Genomic DNA, 26,958 nt, shown 5'->3' with positions numbered 1-26,958 from the left:
CCTTTTTCCTCCAAACATATCAATGGTCATTATGGCCAAACAGTTCTATTTTTGTTTCATCAGACCAGAGGACATTTCTCCAAAAAGTACGATCTTTGTCCCCATGTGCAGTTGCAAACCGTAATCTGGCTTTTTTTATGACGGTTTTGGAGCAGTGGCTTCTTCATTGCTGGGATTGATTTGCACTTTTCGCACCAAAGTACGTTCATCTATAGGAGACAGAACGCGTCTCCTTCCCGAGTAGTATGACGGCTGCGTGGTCCCATGGTGTTTATACTTCCGTACTATTGTTTGTACAGATGAACGTGGTACCTTCAGGCGTTTGGAAATTGCTCCCAAGTATGAATCAGACTTGTGGAGGTCTACAATTCCTTTTCTGAGGTCTTGGCTGATTTCTTTTGATTTTCCCATGATGTCAAGCAAAGAGGCACTGAGTTTGAAGATAGGCCTTGAAATACATCCACAGGTACACCTCCAATTGACTCAAATGATGTCAATTAGCCTATCAGAAGCTTCTAAAGCCATGACATCATTTTCTGGAATTTTCCAAGCTGTTTAAAGGCACAGTCAACTTAGTGTATGTAAACTTCTGACCCACTGGAATTGTGATACAGTGAATGATAAGTGAAATAATCTGTCTGTAAACAATATTTTGAAAAATTACTTGTGTATGCACAAAGTAGATGTCCTAACCGACTTGCCAAAACTATAGCTTGTAAACAAGAGTGGTTGAAAAATGAGTTTTAATGACTCCAACCTAAGTGTATGTAAACTTGCGACTTCAACTGTACATGCTGCATTGTTACATTGACATGGGAGTCAACTATGATGGATTGTCACTGTGTTAGTCAATAAAAAGTCTCACACAAACCATGAATATTTCACATTTTAATTGTTTATTAAACAATGTCGATTTTTGTTTGAGTGACAGACAGTGGACATTAAAAGAGAAAAGAAAATGTTGAGGAGCAGGGAGTAGGAGAAGTTAGAGGAAGAAAAGGAGGAGGTGAGGAGCGTACATAGCAGAGAGTACATAGCAGCTGATTCCCACCTTACTTGTGATCAATATCAGTCATTTTAATTACATTAATAATGATAATAACAGTATGGACAGTAACTGTAAGAAGAACATATGTAGCAACAAATCAAAAATGAGAACCAACCAGTAATCATTGAAAACAGAGATTAAAAAGAGATTGAAAATCATCTCTTAAAGTGGAAACATTTATTTTTAACACTTCATGTTTGTAAATCCTTTCTGTAAGTATTTCATGTTTATTTTTTCATATATTTTTCTTTTATTTACTTTGTTTTTAAAAGTGGTGACCCGAAGTTCTGCATGCTGATTGGTCGATTTTCTACTGCCATCCCTTACACAAACACATACACACACACACATTTTTGTTCCTTCTTTCTGTCTCTGAGAGTAGTATTTTTGCAGTGCCCCTTGGTAGTCTATGTTGTTAACATGTGAGTGTATGCCCTCCTTTCCATTGTAGAAAATAGTTTTAAACATGTCAGTAAAAAATGTAGTATTGGCCAAAGTACTGAGTGAACAGTTCTACTACTTACAGATTGTAATTCAGCCATTGTTGAGAGGTAAATGAAGAGCACTTCCAATTGGAGACAGATTTTCATGTGAATATTCAAAAATATGCATTTTCCTACCCGAGATGTTTCCATCAAACTGACCTGTTGCGGAAAAAAGTCTGTGCCTTAAGACGTAGTGCACATAAAAATTACTTTTGCGGTTAAATTACCATGTACCGAATAAATAATACAAGTTAAATGGGGTTATGTATAAAAAAAAATAAAAAAAATGCGTTATATTGCGACTGTGCCCACTCTGGTCTTGGCACGTGCTCTCTAGCCAACAGCTTGCAGATACAGTGCGCGTAGGATAGCCTATATGATGAGATTATTATGGACAAAAGAGCGAGATTATTTTAATATGTCAAAAGGCAGCCAAGTATCGATCATCATTTCTCTGGATTAAGACCCTCAATATTTATTGGAAAGGAGCATCAATCACTGCATTATTATAGTGGGAAGACGACACAACATATCATCACGTGACTCGACGTTTACTTCGATATGATGGTTATTTGCGGTTTCCAATTTCCTGTTTCCATCAGGACTGTCGTGAAATGTTTTATCTGACATATACTTTTTTTGGGATAGAAACCTGGTTACAGATCCAGAGGGTGTAGGTTCTTGCTCTGTCAGTCTCTCTTGTTCAATGAGCTCTCTGATGTGTGTAAATACAGATTGAACAGAACAAAAACAAACAGCAGGACTTAACTCTCAGACACACAGAGAGACACACCAAATGTACCCTTCAGAGAGCACGTATTAACATGTATGTGCATATGAACATGTGATGTATATGTCCTATTGTATTGAAAACACACACAAGCACATACATGCCTACATGTCCACACTCATTCTCTCAAACATAAAGATGATGTGCATCCCAAAGGGCACCCTATTCTCTATATAGTGCACTACTTTTGACAAAAACTAGTGCACTATAAGGGGAATAGGGTGCAATTTGGGACACATTTACAGACAACGTGAATCCTAAAGTATATTGTCTAAGAAGAAGGCATTAAGGAAATATTGCTGAAATAAATACAAATAAATTAAATTATATAAAATAGTGGGCAAAAAACATAACTCTGTTAAATACAACAAATCAATTAATAAAATAATAATATATTTTTTTTTAATCCATACCCAGTCAAATCAGCTATTAAAGAAAATACTTTTTTACAGGTCCAAAAGACAGGTACAGTTTTTCTGACAGACAGACAGACAGACAGACAGACAGAGGTGGACAGATCTTAATTTAGACATTCAGAAATCATATCAGTATGAGAGTATAGTGGTGTGCGCCATCTTGAGGATGTGTTGGGGGTAGATAGTGAGGGGCTCTAGGGGTAGAGGTTGTGTGGTTGTCTGGGTGGTCAAAGGGGTGAGTGGGGCAGAAGGGCCTATGTACTAGGCGGATGGGTGGTAAGGGCTGTAGGGGTGTCTATCACTTCTGGTTGCAACAGTCACGGTTGATTGGCAGTGCTGCGATGATCCCCTCTAGTACCTGACCTGGATTCGCCCCCACCGTCCAAAAAAATCTAAATAAAAAACTTTATTGACATCAGTTGGTTGGTGACAACAGTGCAGATGGACTGACAGGCTTCATGGCAGCAGAGACAGGAGAGGAAGCGAGACATCTCACGCCCTCCTTTTTTCTGGTTCGTATACAGTCAATGAACTAAAGAGACCAGACTCAGCTGCTAATACATTGGTACCTATGTCATCCCTTAAGCAGACCGGAACTGTGACCATTTTTATCAATGGTAAACAGCCTGAGTGGGACATCTTCATTTATCCACCTTCTTTGATGGCAGTTTGACTGTAGCTCTGGGTCCGGAGCTGATTTGTGGTCCGACACCCTGATTTCAGAAATTGTGTGTATGGATGTGTACTATACAAGTGAGTGTGTGTGTGTACGCGTCAGTAAATGTACATGTGAGAGTATGTCTATGTGAGTGTGTGTAACCCTGTACATCAGTGTGTGTGAGACGCAAGTCCCTGTGTGTAGGGTGGGAGTAGAGGTTAGAGGTCAGGGGTCCGGGTTGGGGCTCTGTCGGGGAGGTAGGGGGTCATCCTGTCCTGTGTGGATGGTTTTGGGGTCAGTAGTTGTAGTTTGGGGGCTATAGCAGGGTATATGGAGGGCAGTTGGAGTTGGGAGGTATCCTGGTCATCCCAATTGATGTTGGGGGGTTAGAACAGGGTCTGTGGGGCAGGTGGAGCCTTGGTGGATTTATGGGCACATTTGAAATTGGGGGGCAACCCGTGTGGTTTTTTTCAGGGTAGAATAGTTGAAAAGTGGGGGGCTATAGCAGGGGGGGAGGCGCCGTATGTCGTATGGTAGTTTCGGGGTACAGTTGAAGTTGGGGGGCTATAGCAGGCCATCCATAAAGCTGGTGTCGAGGTGCTGGATGAGCACGCGGATGAAGGACATCTCTTTACGCGTGTTCTCAAAGATGATGCGTGGGTCGTCTGACTGGCAGCGCAGGCAGTTGGGAGCCATCACCATGGCCAGGTTGTTCACATCCATCTTAGTTATCACCACGTTGGTAGGCTGGCCAAACACCTGGAGGGTTAGAGAGACAGAGAGAAAGAGAGAGCTGATGATGATGGGTGTGTTTGAGCAGGTGTGTGTGTGCGTTACCTGTAGGAAGAGGGTGCTGTGTGAAGTTAAAAAGTGTGTATGAATGTGGATGAGTGTGTGAGCATGAGTGTGTAGAGAGGATGATGTACTATATATCACTGTAAGATATTCAAAATAGGACATTACCCCGTTAAGATAACTGCTTTTCCAAAGATATCTACACTGCCTTTGGAAAGTATTCAGACCCCTTGACTTTTCCACATTTTGTTACAGCCTTATTCTAAAATTGATTGAATTGTTTTTGTTCCCTCATCAATTTACACACCATTCCCCATAATGACAAAGCAAAATAGGTTTGTAGATTTTTGTTGTTGTTAATAATACAAATTTTAATAAAAATCACATTTACATAAGTATTCAGACCCTTTACTCAGTACTTTATTGAAGCACCTTTGGCAGCGATTAAAGCATTGAGTCTTCTTGGGTATGAGTATTTGGGGAGTTTCTCCCATTCTTCTCTGCAGATTCTCTCAAGCTCTGACAGGTTGAATGGGGAGAGTTGCTGCACAGCTTTTTTCAGGTCTTTCCAAAGATGTTTGTTCGCGTTAAAGTCTGGGCTCTGACTGGGCCACTCAAGAACATTCAGAGTCTTGTCCCGAAGCCACTCCTGCGTTGTCTTGGCTGTGTGCTTAGGGTAGTTGTCCTGTTGGAAGGTGAACCTTCGCCCCAGTCTGAGGTCCTGAGCGCTCTGGAGCAGGTTTTCATCAAGGATCTCTCTGTACTTTTCTCCGTTCATCTTTCCCTCGATCCTGACTAGTCTCCCAGTCCCTGCCGTTGAAAATGCGGCAGGGACTGCTGAAGATGCTGCCACCACCATGCTTCACTGTAGAGATGGTGCCAGGTTTCCTCCAGACGTGACGATTGGCATTCAGGCCAAAGAGTTCAATCTTGGTTTCAACAGACCAGAGAATCTTGTTTCTCATGGTCTGAGAGTATTTGGGTGCTTTTTGGTAAACTCCAACCGGGCTGTCATGTGCCTTTTACTGAGGAGTGGCTTCCATCAGGCCACTACCATAAAGGCCTGATTGGTGGAGTGGTGCAGCGATGGTTGGCCTTCTGGGAGTTTCTTCCATCTCCACCGAGGAAGTCTAGAGCTCTGTCAGAGTGACCATCAGGTTCTTGGTCACCTCTCTGACCAAAGCTCTTCTCCTCCGATTGCTCAGTTTGGCCGGGTGGCCAGCTCTAGGAAGAGTCTTGGTGGTTCCAAACATCTTCCATTTAAGAATGATGGAGGCCACTGTGTTCTTGGGGACCTTCAATGCTGCAGACATTTTTTGGTACCCTTCCCCAGATCTGTGCCTCGACACAATCCTGTCTCAGAGCTCTACGAACAATTTCTTCGACCTCATGGCTTGCTTTTTGCTATGACATGCACTGTCAACTGTGGGACCTTATATAGACAGGTCTGTGCCTTTCCAAATCATGTCCAATCAATTGAATTTACCACAGGTGGACTCCAATCAAGTTGTAGAAACATCTCAAGTATGATCAATGGAAATAGGATGCGCCTGAGCTCAATTTCGAGTCTCATAGCAAAGGGGCTGAATACTTATGTATATAAGGTATTTCTGTTTTTTTATTTTGAATAAACTTGCTAAAAATTCAAATAACCTGTTTTCGCTTTGTCATTATGGGTATTGTGTGTAGATTTTTTTGTTGTATTTAATCCATTTTAGAATTAGGCTGTAACGTAACAAAATGTGGAAAAAGTCAAGGGGTCTGAATACTTTCTGTACAGCTACAGTAGGCTAGCCAAGATGAATGCTAGGTGTCTTTTTGTAGCTTTCTTTTTGCAGACAATCAACAGTAGCCTCTGGCCATCCTATTGCTACTATGTTCACTATTGAAGGTTTACTTTTGTAAATCATTGTCCCTAAAATAAATAAGCTCAGGGAGTGGATTGATGAGAGCTTCTTTTTACACTGGACTTTTGTATGTACAGTATAGTGTGTGTGTGTGTGTGTTACCTGTAGAAAGCGTATGAGGTAGCAGAGCACCAGTCTGTTGATGTGAGGCAGGCCCATGACAACGTTGACTGCAGCCTCAGGGTCATCATAGTGAGTGATACACTCCTCATAGAACTCATGCGGAATCAACGGCTCCTCCAACTCTCTGTACCAAAACTTCAACAGAGATGCTGGGGGGAGAGAGAGAGGAAGAGAGAGGGGGTAGACTTGGAAAGAGAGAGACAGGGAAATTGGAACGAGAGAGAGACTGAAAAATAAGAGTAATTTGTTCGCTCTAGCTATCTACAGTGTAAGTCAATTAAAAAAAAATCAATGACAGTCCAATCAAGAGACTGAAACAGTTGACTGGTCAGACACACAAACCCCTCTCCCTGGCCAGCACACACTGACACTAATGCCTCAATCACCCAGAGTACAGACCAGAACAAAGGAACACCATTATAGTTATCTATGTGTGTGTGTGTGTGTGTGTGTGTGTGTGTGTGTGTGTGTGTGTGTGTGTGTGTGTGTGTGTGTGTGTGTGTGTGTGTGTGTGTGTGTGTGTGTGTGTGTGTGTGTGTGTGTGTGTGTGAGAAAGAAAGACCCAGCTAAAAATTCTAGGGAGAGAATTTTTTGGGGGGGAAAACGTATGACATTATAAAATCCATGTACACAAACAACAAGTGTGCAGATAAAATAGGCAAAAAACACACACATTTCTTCCCACAGGGCCGTGGGGTGAGACAGGGATGCAGCTTAAGCCCCAACCTCTTCAACATATATATCAACGAATTGGCACTAGAAAAGACTGCAGCACCCGGCCTCACCCTACTAGAATCTGAAGTCAAATATCTACTGTTTGCTGATGATCTGGTGCTTCTGTCACCAACCAAGGAGGTTCTACAGCAGCACCTAGATATTCTGCACAGATTCTGCTAGACCTGGGCCCTGACAATAAATCTCAGTAAGACCAAAATAATGGTGTTCCAAAAAAGGCCAGGACCACAAATACAAATTCCATCTAGACACCGTTGCCCTAGAGCACACACAAAACTATACACACCTTGGCCTAAACATCAGCGCAACAGGTAACTTCCACAAAGCTGTGAACGATCTGAGAGACAAGGCAAGAAGGGCATTCTATGCCATCAAAAGGAACATAAATTCAACATACCAATTAGGATCTGGCTAAAAACACTTGAATCAGTTAAAGAACCCATTGCCCTTTATGGTTGTGAGGTCTGGGGTCCGCTCACCAACAAAGAATTCGCAATGGGACAAACACCAAATTGAGACTGCATGCAGAATTCTGAAAAAATATCCTCCGTGTACAACGTAGAACACCAAATAATGCATGCAGAGCAGAATTAGGCCGATACCCCCTAATTATCAAAATCCAGAAAAGAGACGTTCAATTCTACAACCACCTAAAAGGAAGCGATTCCCAAACCTTCCATAACAAAGCCATCACCTAGAGAGATGAACCTGGAGAAGAGCCCCCTAAGCAAGCTGGTCCTGGGGCTCTGTTCACAAACACAAACACACCTCACAGAGCCCCAGGACAGCAACACAATTAGACCCAACTAAATCATGAGAAAACAAAAAGATAATTACTTGACACATTGGAAAGAATTCAAACTAGAGCAAACTAGAATGCTATTTGGCCCTAAACAGAGAACACAGTGGCAGAATACCTGACCACTGTGACTGACCCAAATTTAAGGAAAGCTTTGACTATGTACAGACTCAGTGAGCATAGCTTTGCTATTGAGAAAGGCCGCCGTTGTCAGACCTGGCTCTCAGGAGAAGACAGGCTATGTGCACACTGCCCACAAAATGAGGTGGAAACTGAGCTGCACTTTCTAACCTCCTGCCCAATGTATGACCATATTAGAGACACATATTTCCCTCAGATTACACAGATCCATAAAGAATTCGAAAACAAACCCGATTTTGATAAACTCCCATTTCTACTGGGTGAAATACCACAGAGTGCCATCACTGCAGCAAGATTTGTGACCTGTTGCCACAAGAAAAGGTCAACCAGTGAAGAACAAACACCATTGTAAAATACAACCCATATTTATGCTTATTTATTTTCCCTTTTGTACTTTAACCATTTGTATATCGTTACAACACTGTATATATACATAATATGACATTTGTAATGTCTTTATTCTTTTGAAACTTCTGTGAGTGTAATGTTTACTGTTCATTTTTATTGTTTATTTCACTTTTGTATATTATCTACTTCACTTGCTTTGGCAATGTTAACATGTGTTGTTTCCCATGCCAATAAAGCCCCTTGAATTGACAATTGACATTTTTGGAATGTTACCCGTACAGTGTGTCATGACTGGCCAGTTCGGGTCAGGTTACTGTGGATCACAGTCCTACAGAGACATCTCTCACTCCCACAGAGGGGAGAAGGATAGATGGGGGGGGGGGGGGGGGTTTATGATACCTCACACCCATTGTAAATCTTAAGGCAGCAGATGGATCCTTTGTCCTCTCAGTGTGGAGGTTTGGAATGTATGGTGGGTCTATGGAGAATCTACCGCAGAACGGCAACATGCAATAAATGGACTTCGGGACAATCTATTTCATCAGCCAAAATGGTGGTAACAACGATAGGGGGAATATGAAAATGAATGTTGTTTTTGTTGTTATTAAAAGTTAAATTATGACGTTATAACGAAAACATTGTAACTTGAAGAGTTTTCATAATATGTACATGACTTTTACATACTGTGCATTGTGTAGAAAATATCCCAATCAAAGATAATGTTTTTGTAAAGATGAACTGTGAATTTAGTTGTCTAAACTAGATCAGAGTAAAATCCATACCTTGCCTTGTAACTAGATACCCCCCAGAGAACTTGCTATAAAGATTGGAAACGCCCCTTTGTGACCCGGGGGTATTAAACATGTGAGTTAAGAATTTACATATTAGACTAAGTTGACCGCGCGCTGCAGCCGAGGTCCACGACTATTCGTGACCCCAAAACGCAACACGAGGTTGAAGAAGACAAAGGAACCTCTTAACAATCAATGCAACGGTTGAGTAGCTGTATCTAAGAAGGTCAATTCAAGCAGGACCATCCGGTTATTCTTTCCAAGGAATCGTGTGTCTACAATCCTTTCATTCCCACGCTGGAATTATTTGCAAAAAATAAAAACTGAAATATAACATTTACATAAGTATTCAGACCCTTTACTCAGTACTTTGTTGAAGCACATTTGGCAGCGATTACAGCCCTGAGTCTTCTTGGGTATGACGGGTCAGTCACAGTGGTCAGCTTGGCATACATGTATTTGGGGAGTTTCTCCCATTCTTCTCTGCAGATCCTCTCAAGCTTTGTCAGGTTGGATGGGGAGCGTCGCTGCACAGCTATTTTAAAGTCTCTCCAGAGATGTTCGTTCAGGTTCAAGTCTGGGCTCTGGTTGGGACACTCAAGGGCATTCAGAGACTTGTCCCGAAGCCACTCCTGTGTTGTCTTGGCTGTGTGCTTAGGGTAGTTGTCCTGTTGGAAGGGGAACCTTCGCCCCAGTCTGAGGTCCTGAGCGCTCTGGAGCAGGTTTTCATCAAGGATCTCTCTGTACATTGCTCCGTTCATCTTTACCTCAATACTGACTAGTCTACCAGTCCCTGCCGCTGAAAAACATCCCCACAGCATGATGCTGCCACCACCATGCTTCACTGTAGGGATGGTACCAGGTTTCCTCCAGACATGACGCTTGGCATTCAGGCCAAAGACTTCAATCTTGATTTCATCAAACCAGAGAATCATGTTTCTCATGGTCTGAGAGTCTTTAGGTGCCTTTTGGCAAACAACAAGCGGGCTGTCATGTAGGGCTGGGCGGTATACCGTATTTTACTACATACCAGTATTTATGCATGGACCGTTTGGGTTTTTACTTAACGGTATGTGATACGCTGTGTGTAACGTCCATTTTTATAGTATAGTTTACTCCGCTACTTGAGTCATCCCTCTCCGCTCTCTCTCTCTCCATGCCGCTTTCCACACAGACCTAGTACCACCCCGTCACTCAAGTAGCGCATTTGTTGTTGCTTGTCCACGAGACACTTTTGTTCAGTCTGCATGGTCAATGTAGCACATTCAACAATGTTGCTTCCACTTTGATCGTAATATAAATCCACAAGCGTTCTATAATTATAATATTAGTTTGTGTTTCTTACATCTGCAAACAGCTAGTTTGTATTTTCTTAGCAAGTTAAGTTAAATCGTGTTAGCCACTAATGCTAAACGCTAGTTAGCTGCCTCGTAAACTAGCTTATACAAGTACTGAGTCAGGGCAAACGTAGCTCGCTAATACGTCCTGATACCAGTACTGGTGGAGACTTAAATCAGCATGTTGTTTGTGCAACATTATTTTCTAAATCAAAGAGGAATAGGCGAAGCATGAATATGTTGGCTATATGAATAAAGATTTAATGTAGCGAAAGATTATAGGGTCCCCTAGGAAACACTGAACATCACTTTGGTTCCTACCCTGTCACAATAACTCGTTCATTGCATTTTCATTCGTCGTCATGTCAAACAACACTGTAATCAAAGTGCCCACTATAATTTATATTCTAACTATAGAATTATAATAAACATTCTAATTTCCATGAGTTCACCCAAGTGTTTAGATCTGAATCGCAACATTTGGTTAAAAATAAGGCCCAGTATTTTTTCCCATATCGTGTAGAAATGAGATCAGTGTGGAAATGATCTCAAATGAGTGCAGGAAATGCAGAAATTGATGGAAATGCAGGAAGTTATTTTAGGTTGAAGTTGAATTGAAGAGTATAAAACAATCCGAATGGAGAAAGACCCATTGAAATTATTTAGAATATATGTTGCCACCCTAGGGTCACACACTACTCATAAAGCAAATGTAGAACTTTTATTAATCAAAAACATAAAATACCGTCAAATACCATCATACCGCCAAAAATGTGAAAAATACCATGATATGTTATTTTGGCCATATCACCCAGCCCTACTGTCATGTGCCTTTTACTGAGGAGTGGCTTCCATCTGGCCACTCTACCATAAAGGCCTGATTGGTGAAGTGCTGCAGAGATACTTGTCCTTCTAGAAGGTTCTCCCATCTCCACAGAGGAACTCTGGAGCTTTGTCAGAGTGACCATCGGGTTATTGGTCACCTCTCTGACCAAGGTCCTTCTCGCCCCAATTGCTGGGTCGTCAGCTCTAGGAAGAGTCTTGGTGGTTTTTCCATTCAAGAATGATGGAGGCCACTGTGCTCTTGGGGACCATCAATGCTGCAGACATTTTTTGGTATCCTTCCCCAGATCTGTGCCTCGACACAATCCTGTCTTGAAGCTCCACGGACAATTCCATTGACCTCATGGCTTGGTTCTTGCTCTGGCATGCACCGTCAACTATGGGACCTTATATAGACAGGTGTGTGCCTTTCCAAATCACGTCCAATTAATTGAATTTACCACAGGTGGAGTCCAATCAAGTTGTAAAAACATCTCAAGGATGATCAATGGAAACAGGATGCACAAGAGCTCAATTTCGGGTCTCATAGCAAAGGGTCTGAATACTTACAGTTGAAGTCAGAAGTTTACATACACCTTAGCCAAATACATTTAAACTCAGTTTTTCACAATTCCTGACATTTAATCCTAGTAAAAAATGCCCTGTCTTAGGTCAGTTAGGATCACCACTTTATTTTAAGAATGCGAAATGTCAGAATAATAGTAGAGAGTGATTTATTTCAGCTTTTATTTCTTTCATCACATTCCACTGGGTCAGAAGTTTACATACACTCCATTAGTGTTTGGTAGCATTGCCTTTAAATTGTTTAACTTGGGTCAAATGTTTCAGGTGGCCTCCCACAAGCTTCCCACAATAAGTTGGGTGAATTTTGGCCCATTCCTCCTGACAGAGCTGGTGTAACTGAGTCAGGTTTGTAGGCCTCCTCGCTCGCACATACTTTTTCAGTTCTGCCCAAAAATGTTCTATAGGACTGAGGTCAGGGCTTTATGATGGCCACTCCAATACTTTGACTTTGTTGTCCTTAAGCCATTTTGCCACAACTTTGGAAGTATGCTTGAGGTCATTGTACATTTGGAAGACCCATTTGCGACCAAGCTTTAACTTCCTGACTGATGTCTTGATGTTGCTTCAATATATCCACATAATTTTCCTCCCTCATGATGCCATCTATTTTGTAAAGTGCACCAGGCCCTCCTGCAGCAAAGCAACCCCACAACATGATGCTGCCACCCCAGTGCTTCACGGTTGGGATGGTGTTCTTCTGCTTGCAAGACTCCCCCTTTTTCCTCCAAACATAACGATGGTCATTATGGCCAAACAGTTCTATTTTTGTTTCATCAGACCAGAGGACATTTCTCCAAAAAGTACGATCTTTGTCCCCATGTGCAGTTGCAAACTGAACTGTAATCTGGCTTTTTTATGGAGGTTTTGGAGCAGTGGCTTCTTCCTTGCCGAGCGGCCTTTCAGGTTATGTCGATATAGGACTCGTTTTACTGTGGATATAGATACTTTTGTACCTGTTTCCTCCAACATCTTCACACGGTCCTTTGCTGTTGTTCTGGGATTGTTTTTGCACTTTTTGCACCAAAGTATGTTAATCTCTAGGAGACAGAACGCATCTTCCTTCTGAGCGGTATGACGGCTGCGTGGTCCTATGGTGTTTATACTTGCATACTATTGTATGTACAGATGAATGTGGTACCTTCAGGCATTTGGAAATTGTTCCCAAGGATGACCCAGACTTGTGGAGGTCCACAATTATTTCCTGAGGTCTTGGCTGATTTCTTTTGATTTTCCCATGATGTCAAGCAAAGAGGCACTGAGTTTGAAGCTAGGCCTTGAAATACATCCACAGGTACAGATCCAATTGACTCAAATGATGTCAATTAGCCTATCAGAAGCTTCTAAAGCCATGACATAATTTTCTGGAATTTTCCAAGCTGTTTAAAGGCACAGTCAACTTAATGTATGTTAACTTCTGACCCACTGGAATTGTGATACAGTGAATTAGAAGTGAAATAATCTGTCTGTAAACAATTGTTGGAAAAATTACTTGTGTCATGCACAAAGTTGATGTCCTAACCGACTTGCCAAAACTATACTTTGTTGACAAGAAATTTGTGAAGTGGTTGAAAAATGAGTTTTAATGACTCCAACCTACGTGTATGTAAACTTCCGACTTCAACTGTATGTAAATAAGGTATTTCAGGTATTTCTTTTTCAATAAATTTGCTATAATTTCTAAAAACCTGTTTTTGCTTTGTCATTATGGGGTATTGTGTGTTGATTGATCAGGGTAAAAAAAAACGATTTAATCAATTTTAGAATAAGGCTGTAACATAACAAAATGTGGAAAAAGTTAAGGGGTCTGAATACTTTCAGGACGCACTGTATAATAGAGAATCTTTTTTGCATGTTTTGGTGTTAAAGTTAGTAGAACATTTCCAGCGGAACTTATCCAGAATGTGGTTACAATGTTCTCAGAATATACAACATTGATGTTCTAGATGCATTTTATGGGACGTTGCAAGAACATTCATGTGTTCAGTTTTCTGAAGGTTGAGATAATATTTTATCAACGTTACATCAAACATACACAGAAAATGGTTTCCATGTTCGAGAAATATAAAATGTTAATGTTCCAGACACGTTTCAAGGGAAAGTTGCAAGAACATCACAGTGTGTCAATTGTCAGGATGCATCGCCTGATGGTGCCAAAGAAACGTTCTCCCCCCAAAAAATATGTTTCATTACACATCACGTCATGTTACTGTTTCCAAGCACAGGATGGGTCAACCACTGATCCATTCACAGTGCTTGCTTGTTGGCAAGATTTAGGGATACTCACACACAGTGCTTTTAACATAGTGTTTTCAACTTACATATTTGACACAAGATTACATTGTGCATGTTCATTTATACAGTAATTCTTTTTCAACATGCCGTCATCTAGGATTTGAACTCACAACCTCTTGGTTCATAGTATTCAGATCTTACTGCTACACCACCATGTCTGCGTCAGTTATCAGTTCATCTGACTATTCTCTCATTGATTTCAGCAATTGAAGGGCTTTCTGTATAGTTGTCTAATTTTGGTGAGGGCATATTAACCTGTTTTAATGATACTCCTGAATATTTTCTTGAGTGTACTTTTAACAGAGCTGAGATTTATTTCAAAGTGCATTCACCCTATTCCTTACACCAATCAAATTGTTTCTGCTCTACACAAGTGCCCAGGGAGAAGGGGTTAGAGTTTCTTCCGGACAGGACCTAACTATACTGGCCCAATAAGCACATGCCCTAGATAACCCTTATTGGGACAGTGGATAGGGTGTTAGTCACTGATGGCTTGGGTTCAAGACCCGCTAGGGGAGTCATCCTACTTTCACATTTTTAGCAATATAGGTTAACGTCACTATTTGGAAACAGTTACAACAGACCTATCTGATCTAATTAAAATGAGTTTCTCATTGAAAGATGGGAATCGGTAGAATTCTAGATAGCTGAGCATCTCAAAGAGAACTCTATGGTCTTTTTGAAACCCACACCACATGTATCACGTAGAACAAACGTTTCTCTGATAAGGAACAGCATCAGCTCTCGTCATTGCATTTCTATCTGTAACGTTCCTAATTTGTTGCCGAAAACGTGGCCCAGGTGGTAGTGTTGCTTCTGATAGAAACACACCTAGAACATGGTTTTCACATTCTCAGAATATCAGAAAAGTGTATATTTACAGTAGCATGCCTGTACTTTCTAACATTTAACAGATGATGATGCCAGTTACACCAGAAAAATACACAACACAGAGCTCCATCTCCAAGTTTTAATGTGGAAAAATAGACAAATTGCAACAGACTAACTTGGGACCAATGTTGGGGGTAATAAATTACTTACAGTTGTATTACTTTTATGAGTAACGGAGTAATATAACGAGTTACTGTCTTCAAATATTGTAATGATTACAGTTACTTTTTCAAGTAAACCATACATTACTTTCAGAAGTATATCTATACTGTCGTGTTATATAGGCGTATATTTTTAAAGCCTTGTCTCACGCTAACGGAATTCAAGCTGTAGGCTAACCCGTTTCCAAAAGGGGGTTTCGTAAAGCTGAAAATCAAAAAAAGATAGCAGCTGTGTTACCCCGCTTAACCTTTTCCTTGTGGGAAATGCTCACATTATTTTGAGTTAATCGAGGAGAAAGAGAACAACATTTTAGTCAAATGCAAACTCGGCAAAGGCAGCATTGATCTCCTCATCCAGAAACACCATATCAAACCTGAAAAAGCATATGGAGGTCATGCACAAAGGCACAAAGCTGGTAGCCAAAGTTCCAGAAATGCGTGAAAGAGGAGAAATCTATACACATTATGGTAATAAGCAAAGATATTTAAAAAACATTTGTTCTAACGAAATGTCCATATAAACAATCAAAATATCTGATAAATGCGATTCAAAACAGCAATAATGAGCATTAACATATAAGAATGTGAGAGTAGGGTCACTCCCCCAGTGGGTCTCTAAACCCCGGCCTCCTGCACCAATGACAAACGCCCTAACCACCGTACCAATAAGGGACATCTCCAGGGCGTGTGCTTATTGGGCCAGTATAGTTAGGTCCTGTCTAGAAGGAACCCTAACCCCTTTTCCCTTGGCACTTGTGTAGATCTGAAACAACTAGATAGGTATAAGCAATAAGGTGAATGCACTTCGAAGTAAATCTCAGCTCTGTTTAAAATTACACCCAAGAAAACATTTTATTGATCATAGTGATCCAGGAGTATCATTAAAACAGGTTAATATGCCCCACCAATTAGACAACTATACAGGAAGCCCTCAAATAGCTGAAAACAATCAAATCAACGATGAGCGAATAATCAGATGAACTGATACCAGACAGGAAGATTGGAGTACAGTGAACCAAGAGGTTGTGAGTTCAAATCCCAATTGAAGACATGTTGAATAATACTTACTGTAAAAATGAACATGCACAATATAATCAGGTGTGTCAAATATGTAAGCTGAAAACACTGTATGCTTAAAGCACTGTGTGTGTGAGCATCCCTAACCTTGCCAACAGACAAAGAGCTATGAATGGATCAGTGGTTCACCAATCAGGGTCTTAATTGTCTCGGCAACGTGATGTGTAATGCATAATTATTATTATTTATTTTTTTTACACATAAACGTTCCTCTGAAACGTGTCTAGAAATGTTTTGGGGTGGGACGTTGACGGAATATTCTCCTAACCGACAGAAAACTGGACACAATGTTTTTGCAACGTTCCCATGAAACGTGTTTAGAACATTCATCTCTTATGTTCTGAGAATATGGCAACAATGTTCTGTGTATGTTTGGTGGGACACTGATGGAATATTCTCCGAACCCACAGAAAACTGCACACATGAACGATCATGCGATGTTCCCACGAAACGTATCTATAACATTAATATCTGAGAACATGGTAACCACGTTCTGGGTAACTTCTATTTGACATTAAGTGAATAGTCTCTTGGAAACACTACTTGCGCATCATGGGAACATTCCTATGAAAACGTTAGTTACTGATCTAATGAGACTCTTAACCCTTTACACTCTCGTGGGAATTGGCCTAAGTTGAAATGTTTGCTACAGAAGAAATATGCAAAGCATATCCATGGTAGTAATTGAAAGAGAGCAGTTTGGAGAGAATGGCACAATTATTAGACCAAAGGTGAAGACACAACAGTTCACCTGACACAAGACTGAATCCAAACATTACACTGTTGAGTTATGTGCATTTTAAATGTACTGTATTTTTCGCCGCATTTGTTGATAAGTAAAACTGAAAATAATCTGGATACATTAAGTAACATGATAAGAATATTCCTGGAAAATGTGGAGTAGGTGCAACATAAGACAACAAAAATGACAAGGGTTTCAGGGAGAAGACTAACTGGTGTCTCCAAGTGGCCACACACCTCTCCAAATTGTGCAAACATCCTAAGCAATTTCAATGCACTTTTATGACTCAAAGAAGAGCCTTCAACTGTAAGGTACTTTTTGGAGCTCTCCTAGCTGAGCCGTTGAGGAACTAGGGCAAGCATACTCGTAGTTGTTTCGACACAACCCTGCGTCCCCGCCATCACACAATTACTTTTGTGTTTTTCCCAATCCAAAAATGGTCCATTATAAATCGCAATCTGGGTCAGGTGGTCACGATTTGAAAGCTTGTTCCATTGCCAACATGTTATAAAATACAATCTTACAGTGCTAGGCTTTCACAAGGCAATTCAGAGAAACAGATCGCAATTTATGATATGTAAAGTGCACATTTGGATTTAGGCATGCTTGTATGACATCAAAGAGATATTTATTATAATCCTAGTCTCATCTTTCAAAATACATCGATGTCATCTTAATTTACAGCATTTCCCTCAATCAGACAACAAAACATTTGCAAAAGTTGCCCAATTACAAGGAGGGATGGGGGCAACTTCTTGTCGTGCGCGGTGCTCAAGTTTGGAACGGCTGTCAGTCAAAACCCATACAGCGCTGTGAAGCACAGAGCCAGAGCTCTGATGTCATGTATAGCATGTTACTGTACAGTCACTACGTTCCAATTTAGGTGCTTATTAGTGCCCAAATCTGCCCTTTTCAACCCGTTTACGGGTATGAGTGTAAAGGGCTACGGGAACGTTCTCTAAAGTTCTGGGAACGTTTGTTGTTGGAGAGAGCGAGTTTGTGTATGTGTTCTTGTGTGAGAAAGAGAAAGAGTGTGTGTGTGTGTGTGTGTGGTTCATCCAAGTGTCTCTGTGCTGGTAATAGAGTTATAACTAATGACCTAGTAAAGCACGAACTGGCTCTCTCCAACCTACAGACAGGACTACTCTCTTCCTTCTACAAGGAATCTTTTTTGAAATGACTGTAGTTTTGCAGCAGGCACATTGCTCCCAGCATGCTTTGGTGTTGGGGCTATTAATACTCAGAGAATTAGAGCACTGCAGAGGGCCTGGGGCTAGTGGAGGGTAGGAGAGAGGGAGGAGGGAGTGTATACAGTGGGTGGATGGATCAGGACCTAGGGTGTGTGTGTGTTACCTGGGATGTGAGGATCCTCCAGATCCGTGGGGATCTTCCATTGGTCCACCTGCAGCTTGAGGGCGTTGACCTCATCTATGTCACCTGGAACCCTGTCAGGTCAGGGGTCAGAGACACATTAGACTCCTCCTCCTCACATATGAAAATCATTCCTCACAGCATGTCCATCCTTACCAATCGCTTTATCTCTTCCATTTATCGCTCTCTCTCTGTCTGGTCTCTGGACATTACCAGGACATTCACTGACAGGCGCGTCTACTACAACTAACTCCTCCCTCTTTCCCTCCCTAGTACTAGTGACTGAGAGTTAGGTACGGACCTGAAGATGCCCTCTGTCTGGTCTCCGTTGAGCCCCAGAACCTCCTCTGAGAGGCGTGTCTGGACCCAGGGCAGCTGGCTGTCGGGGTAACGCTCCTTCTGCAGTGACATCACATCCTCCAGGGAGGAGCCAAACATGGAGGGGCTGAATATGGCGTTCCTGGCGTGTTTGATCTCCTCCAGACACGGCTTCTGCAACCCCTGGATAACAACACACACACACACAGGAAAACACGCACTGGTTGTTAGATAAGACACAACTACTATGTGCTTCTGCAACCCATGGATTACAATACACACAGACACGCATGTTTATGTAACTATATCTATACGGGCAGTCAACATAGAGACCCGAGTCTCTTTATAAAGTGAGCCCTACAAACAACACACAACATGCGCATCTATTTAGAAAATGACAAAATGCATACGTCATTCCAACAAAACAAGTTGTATTGTGTCATACCGTGTGGTAGAGGGATAATCAACGAGGGGATGTGCAGTTCCATGATAACATAACACAACTCTACAGCTCTCGAGGTGTAGCCAAAGCAACACATTATATATTTAGCAACCGTGCATTTACTGAAAAATACTGGTATGACCTTCATAAATGTATCTAGATTAATTATTGAGAGACCGAAAATAAGTATGAAAGGAGTGGGCAGGGAGAAAAGGAGGAGGAGAGAAGGAGAGAGAGAGAGAGAGAGAGAGAGAGAGAAAGGAGAGAGAGAACAGTTCATTGGGTTTGCGCTAGGGCAGAATCAGTCCTATTAATCGCCTGGAAAAGGCTCTGCTCTGGGCTTAATACCAGTCAAACACTGGGCCTCAGGCTATGGGATGCGGTCAGGGTGTATGTGGGTGTGAGTCCACCAAGTGACAACTGTCTCTATTACCACCCTGCAGAGATGCTGGCACACTCTACACGCCTCACACACACAATGCCAACCACCAGTGCCTGCTAGCACAGACTGGCATCACCACATGTGATGGGAGATGGGAGCATACACACACACACACACACACACACACACACACACACACACACACACACACACACACACACACACACACACACACACACACACACACACCACACACACCACACACACCACACACACGACCAATGAATTACGTTACCCACCACTATCAATCCATCACTCGCTCTCTCCTCTTTCATTCCCTGTCTATTCGTCTTCCTCCCTCTCCCTCCCAATCAATTCCTCTCCACTGCTCCTTTGCTCTGTTCATCCCTCTATCCCTTGTTCTCTCTCTTCATCTGTCTCTCCCTCGCCTATCCTTTCCTTCTGTTCAGACCTCTGTCTGTTTCTGCCTCTCCAGATAGAGTTGTAGACAGCAGATGAGAGACAGCCTCACTGGCTCCCTCCTGTGGCCGGAGTGGGAACAGCACCCTTTCATGACATGAAGTAGAATTATTCCTCCATGGTCACAATCTTCAGGAGGATTTGGTGTTGAGCTTATATGATCGTCTTTCAGATAGAATAGGGAATCTTGTCAGCTCTATTCATTCTATTTCTATGTTCCTAATATTTCACATGAATACACCTCATGATTACATGATTCTCTTTCCATGCGGGAAAACTGAGCTAGATGCTGGCTAGTAGTCTGACTTACACACGGATAACAGACACTCTGATTTATTTTCCTGCAACATTCGATGCAATGCTGCTGGCTCTGATACTACACACCCATGGTGAAGTCTTTGGTACACAGATAGGCAGAGAGAGGAGGAACTAGGACATAGAGAGAGTTACTAGGGGCAAAAACTAGAACATTCAAAACGTCCGATGTCAGTAGGTCACAGAAGAGATCGTCACTGGACACCAGTAGAGAGAGGCTGTTCTATTACAGATCATTTAAACCAGTGGACTTGCCTTATAATGATTGGCACTGGTCTAAAACAGACAGCCAACTGGGCTAGTATCAACTAGAACCGGTTTAGTGAGACAGTCAGTCAGATATTGTTTTATAGGTCAGGGGAAGGATAGATGAACAACGGAATGGAATGTCCCCCTGGAGGCTGTTTCCATGACACCCAGACCCCCCCCACCACTCTCCGTACACATGCCAACACACATGCGCACATCCACACTCACTCACGCATATATACCCAAACACACACAGACACGCACGCAACCCTCCGTCTGTGAGCCTGGTGAACAGAGGCAGACTGTGAAGTCATGTGATCTGGTTTAAAAACACACAGAAGATACATTTGCCTGAAGGGCTCCTTTAATTGGTGGACTGGTTAAGAAATCAATATGAGCGTGTGTGTGTGTGGAGGGGGGGGGGTGATAAAGTGAGACTGTGTATGTGTTTATTTGTGTGTGTGTGTGTGTGTGTTGTTCTAGCGTTCTCAGCAGGAATTCTGCTCCAGACATTACATTAATAACAAACTGCATTATGTGCACCGCTTGCTGAAACAATAACTCAATTAAGACACACACACACACACACACACACACACACACACACACACACACACACACACATAGGGCGATGATTCAAATGAGGGGCTAATGAAATGGAAACACAGGAAGTCCTCTGTCACACAAAGGGAAACAAAACAAAGGGTAACTAACGAGGTGGATGCGCGATAAATAATGATTCTATCCGGAGTTCAGCTTATCCCCTCAAGCATCTACTTATTGATTTCCTACTTAGTAAACAGGAGCTTAAAGCAATACAAGTCAGTGGTGACATAGCATTGCACGTTTGTGTAGTGCATCGTGTCCCATATTCCCAACCCATTCCCATCCTCGGGAGCATTCTGATATGGGATTCTTAATCAGACGGCGGTGGGCTATGCCGTGTGAGGAGGGGGGTGTGTATAGTGTGCCTCTCTCTGTGTATGCGTGTGTGAGTGAGTGTGTGTGGCGTGAGGAGGGGTGTTAATTAAGTGGTGTGTGGTTGCCGTGGGGATAGTTAGTGGTTAGCGCACAGACCTCGTTGCACTCGATCTCCGTGCGCTCAGCTAACTTACAACTAGCTAACTAACCCCGCACTACAGCTAAAGGAGGAGGAAGAAAAGCAGACTGCCCCCCCCCAGACGGAGTCCTGCCAGGTACAGACACAACAGACAGACAGACATACCGGGAGAGGAAATTAGAAAGAAGGAAATTCTTCTTCTCATGAAGGATGGTAAAGGATGGTGGGTTGTGGGTCAGGCTGTAGTGCGCTCACACTCACACTCACACATACACACAGAGGTTAGTTGTTAGATCATACAACACTGAGTTGCAATTTACGAAGAGTAGAGGAAATAGAGCACTTATACCTTCTTAGCTCCAGTCAGAGCTGCCTTCTGCAGTTTACGGTAACAGTATTTGGCATAGCCGCTTATCGCCACTCCTGGAGAAAAACACACACACAAACACACGTGCATGCATACACGCACGCACGCACACACACACACACACACAAGTTAGTTGTTAGATCATACAGTAATGAGTTGAAATTAACGAAGATTAGCGGACTCAAAGCACAGGTATAGCGAGGGAACAGAGAATACACACACACACGCATGTACACTGCATGACAAAAAGTATGTGGACACCTGCTCGTCGAACATCTCATTCCAAAATCATGGGCATTAATATGGAGTTGGTCCCACCTTCGCTGCTACAGGAGCCTCCACTCTTCTGGGAAGGCTTTCCACTAGATGTTGGAACATTGCTGCGGGGACTTGCTTCCATTCAGCCACAAGAGCATTAGTGAGGTCGGGAACTGATGTTGGGCGATTAGGCCTGGCTCGCAGTCGACGTTCCATCAGCCCCAGACCATTATTCCTCCTCCACCAAACTTTACAGTTGGCACTATGTATTGCCAAACCCAGATTCGTCCGTCGGACTGCCAGATGGTGAAGCGTGATTCATTCCACTGCTCCAGAGTCCAATGGCGGCGCGCTTTACACCCCTCGAGCGGACGCTTGGCATTGCGACATGGAAACCTCCTGACAAACCATTCTCGTGCTGTTGTTGCTTTCAGAGGCAGTTTGGAACTCGGTAGTGAGTGTTGCAACGCCTAGACATTTCCACTTCACAATAACAGCACTTACAGTTGACCGGGGCAGCTCTAGCAGGGCTGACATTTGACAAACTGACTTGTTGGAAGGTGACATCCTATGACGGGACCACATTGAAAGTCACTGAGCAGTAAGGCACAGTAAGGCCATTCTTTGTCTGTGGAGATGTGTGCTCAATTTTATACACCTGTTTGCCCACGGGTGTGGCTGAAATAGCAAAATCCACTCACTTGTATATGGCTGGCTGTATACAAGTGAGTAATTAACTTGAGTGGCAGCAGAACTACCCTGTGCCACACAGGGTAGTTCTGCTGCCACTCAAGTTAATTACTGGAGGGTAACAGCTCAGTGGTCTAAATCTGGAAACACACCGACCATACAGCCTCAGGCCTAACCAGCTAGCACACTGTCCTTCTGACCCTATGTGACACCCACGTTGACACACTGTCCTTCTGACCCTATGTGACACGCACATTGACACACTGTCCTTCTGACCCTATGTGACGCCCACATTGACACACTGTCCTTCTGACCCTATGTGACACCCACATTGACACACTGTCCTTCTGACCCTATGTGACGCCCACATTGACACACTGTCCTTCTGACCCTGTGACACCCACATTGACACACTGTCCTTCTGACCCTATGTGACACCCACATTGACACACTGTTCTTCTGACCCTGTGACGCCCACATTGACACACTGTCCAACCATCATGTTCATACATTCTACAAGCACATAAGAGCACAATTTGACTCAGGTAACAGTCCTAGTAGTTACCAGAGTTACCCTACACTAAAGGACTGAACTGATGCTCAGGACTCTCCCCTCAGGGAATGAATGAGTAGACTGACACCCAAAAGACAGTAGAATGATGTAAGACAGAGAAATGGTTCAGCAGACCACATGGACACGTGGAGGAAATACACAGTTACAAATGTGTGATGTGTGTGTGTGTTACCTGACACACACACACACACACATACATGCGCGCACCAGATAGAGTTAGACAGTTGTCACAGTGGTAGGGGAAAAATGCCGCAAATTGAAAAAGACAGAGTGCAGACAACCACAGACAGAGTAGGTAGGTAGGTAGGTATACAGACAAAGAGAGAGAAAGACAGACAGACAAAGATTGACAGACAGACAGAGTAGGTAGGTAGGTATACAGACAAAGAGAGAGATACAGACAGACAAAGAGAGAGAGAGACAGACAGACAGACACAGAGAGAGAGAGACGGACAGAGAAACAGACAGATAAACACAGACAGACAGACAGACAGAGCGATAGGGGGTCGACAGCTATGAAATAGACACACAAAACGCTGAGGACCTAAGAAGCTAGATAGATACGGAGCTAGATCCTGAAGGTGAAGGACGGAGAGGAAGAGGAGGATTAAAGAGATGACATCAATGGAGATGAAGAGAGAGGAGAAGAGGATGGAGATGGGAAGGACGAGGTGGTGGTAGCAGAAGTCGTAATCTGCTGCAGACACAGGAAGAGTAGCCAGGGCCTTGTGTGTGTGTGTGTGTGTGTGTGTGTGTGTGTGTGTGTGTGTGTGTGTGTGTGTGTGTGTGTGTGTGTGTGTGTGTGTGTGTGTGTGTGTGTGTGTGTGTGTGTGTGTGTTGATGTATGAGATGTGATTAATGAGATGTGTGTGAGAGAGAGTATAAAGTGTGTGTGAGAGAGAGAGAGAGCAGCAGGCACAGGGAGAGTAGCTAACCAGTTGTAGGCAGTTTGACTCCTCCCCTACCCTCCGCTGGCCCCGCCTTCTCCCTCCCAGGGCGACGCCCACGCATCAGTCTGGCTCGCCTCTCCACCCGGCTCGCCAGCAGACCGCTGATGTGCCGAGCCACTGCAACAACAGACACACACACACACACACACCATAACCACAGCAACCGTCACTCACAACACACACCCCGACACCTGGACCACAAACACTACCCTCACACATACATCAAAACACGTAGATTAACCATGGTAACGACTACACAGGATTTGGTGTAAACCACTAGGACAAACAGACTCCCCTAACAAACACCATGGTCGAACTGCACAACTACACACACACACACAGACACACACACACACAATAGGCCACAAACCATTACGACATGTCACATCAAGAAGAGAACAATGAACATGCAAAAAGGCACATGACAAAACATACAGACTCATGTGTACAATGTGTACATCATGAAGAACCACACAAATTCAGTAAGAACAGACAGACAGACAGACAGACAGTGGGAGGAGAGGGAGCCTGAGAGACATAAAGAAAAGAAAAGGAGAATAAAAAGATGAATGCGGAATAGAGAAGGAATGGAGGTGAGGACTTTGAAAAGCTTTCAGAGAAGGATGAGAGGAAGAGGGATGAAAGGCAGAAGTCATATCTGAAGGGCTTCAACGGAAGCCACAGAGCGAGGAGGGAGAGAAAGGGGAAAAAGTTGAGTAAGAGAAGAGAGAGAATATATCACAAATAGTTCAGTAACTGGCTAGTCTAGTGGGTGGAACTTGAGTGAGGGAATTCAACTGTGGTATGCTGAGGCGAAAGGCTCCAATAACAACCAAATCAGTGGCCAGTCAGCCTAGCCACACATACATCACACACGTGTACATTACAAACACAGAGCCTGGCATGATAGGGAGACAAGAGAGAGACACATTCTGTCACGTGAGTTGGGGTGGGCATTCTATGTTTTGTGTTCTATGTTTTCTATTTCTGTGTGTTTGGCCGGGTGTGGTTCTCAATCAGAGGCAGCTGTCTATCGTTGTCTCTGATTGAGAACCATACTTTGGTAGCCTTTTCCCAACTGTGTTTTGTGGGTAGTTGTTTTCTGTTTTGTGTCTGCACCAGACAGAACTGTTTCGGGTTTCGTTTCGTTCTCTTTGTTATTTTTGTTCAAGTGTTCTGATTTAATAAATTATCATGAACACGTACCACGCTGCGCTTTGGTCTCCTCTCTACGACGAACGTTACACATTCTCCAGATAACAGCACTGAGGATGCAGATACCTTGGTTGTGACCCCACTGTTCGAGGGTGTCTCAAGGGGAGTTGGGATATTCAAAAAACAATTCCAATTTCCAATACACACATGCGTATAATACACACTTGTACATGAAATAGGACAATATACCCTGCCGGTCAAAAGTTTTAGAACACCTACTCATTCAAGGGTTCTTCTAAATGTGACTATTTTCTACATTGTAGAATAATAGTGAAGACATCAAAGCCATTAAATAACACATATGGAATTATGTAGTAACCAAAAAAGTAAAAAGTGTTAAACAAATATATTTGAGATTCTTCAAAGTAGCCACCCTTTGCCTTGATGACAGCTTTGCACACTCTTGGCATTCTCTCAACCAGCTTCACATGGAATGCTTTTCCAACAGTCTTGAAGGAGTTCCCACATATGCTGAGCACTTGTTGGCTGCTTTTCCTTCACTCTGCGGTCCAACTCATCCCAAACCATCTCAATTTGGTTGAGGTCAGGTGATTGTGGAGGCCAGGTCATCTGATCCAGCACTCCATCACTCTCCTTCTTGGTTAAATAGCCCTTACACAGCCTGGAGGTGTGTTGGGTCATTGTCCTGTTGAAAAACAAATTATAGTCCCACTAAGCCCAAACCAGATGGGATGGCGTATATCTGCAGAATGCTGTGGTAGCCATGCTGGTTAAGTGTGCCTTGAATTCTAAATAAATTACAGATAGTGTCACCAGCAAAGCACCATCACACCTCCTTCTCCATGCTTCACGGTGGGAAATACAGCGGAGATCTATATGCGGAGATCATTCGTTCACCCACACTGCGTCTCACAAAGACACGGCGGTTGGAACCAAAAATCTCTAATTTGGACTCCAGACCAAAGGACATATTTTCACCGGTCTATTGTCCATTGCTCGTGTTTCTTGGCCTACGCAAGTCTCTTCTTATTATTGGTGTCCTTTAGTAGTGGTTTCTTTGCAGCAATTCGACCATGAAAGACTGATTCATACAGTCTCCTCTGAACTCCGTGAAGCATTTATTTGGGCTGCAATTTCTGAGGCTGGTAACTCTAATGAACTTATCCTCTGCAGCAGATGTAACTCTGGGTCTTCCTTTCCTGTGGCGGTCCCCATGAGAGCCAGTTTCATCATAGCGCTCGATGGTTTTTGCGACTGCACTTGAAGAAACTTTCAAAGTTCTTGAAATGTTCCGGATTGACTGACCTTCACTTCTTAAAGTAATGATGGACTGTTGTTTCTCTTAGCTTATTTGAGCTGTTCTTGCCATAATATGGACTTGGT

General features: G+C 42.9%; 1 protein-coding gene across 5 annotated transcripts in view; it reads right to left on the bottom strand.

The window, feature by feature from the left end:
* Positions 1–873: 873 nt before the first annotated feature.
* Positions 874–26,958, bottom strand: part of LOC139578660 (rho GTPase-activating protein 39-like) — a 150,353-nt gene continuing 124,268 nt past the window's right edge. For 3 of the 5 annotated variants that reach the window (XM_071406573.1, XM_071406574.1, XM_071406577.1), the window contains 6 exons: positions 24,385–24,516; positions 21,910–21,983; positions 18,616–18,815; positions 18,297–18,388; positions 6,202–6,371; positions 874–4,156 (listed from right to left, as the gene is read on the bottom strand). In XM_071406573.1, the coding sequence (XP_071262674.1) occupies positions 3,962–4,156; positions 6,202–6,371; positions 18,297–18,388; positions 18,616–18,815; positions 21,910–21,983; positions 24,385–24,516 (863 nt within the window). In that variant the 3' untranslated portion in view covers positions 874–3,961. The remainder of the gene's footprint in view (positions 4,157–6,201; positions 6,372–18,296; positions 18,389–18,615; positions 18,816–21,909; positions 21,984–24,384; positions 24,517–26,958) is intronic. The other 2 variants (XM_071406575.1, XM_071406576.1) reach the window with 1 other exon arrangement.

This window comes from Salvelinus alpinus, chromosome 6 (assembly GCF_045679555.1).
Source record: "Salvelinus alpinus chromosome 6, SLU_Salpinus.1, whole genome shotgun sequence".
NCBI classification, from domain to species: domain Eukaryota; kingdom Metazoa; phylum Chordata; class Actinopteri; order Salmoniformes; family Salmonidae; genus Salvelinus; species Salvelinus alpinus.
This window is presented reverse-complemented; position numbering and strand designations above follow the sequence as displayed.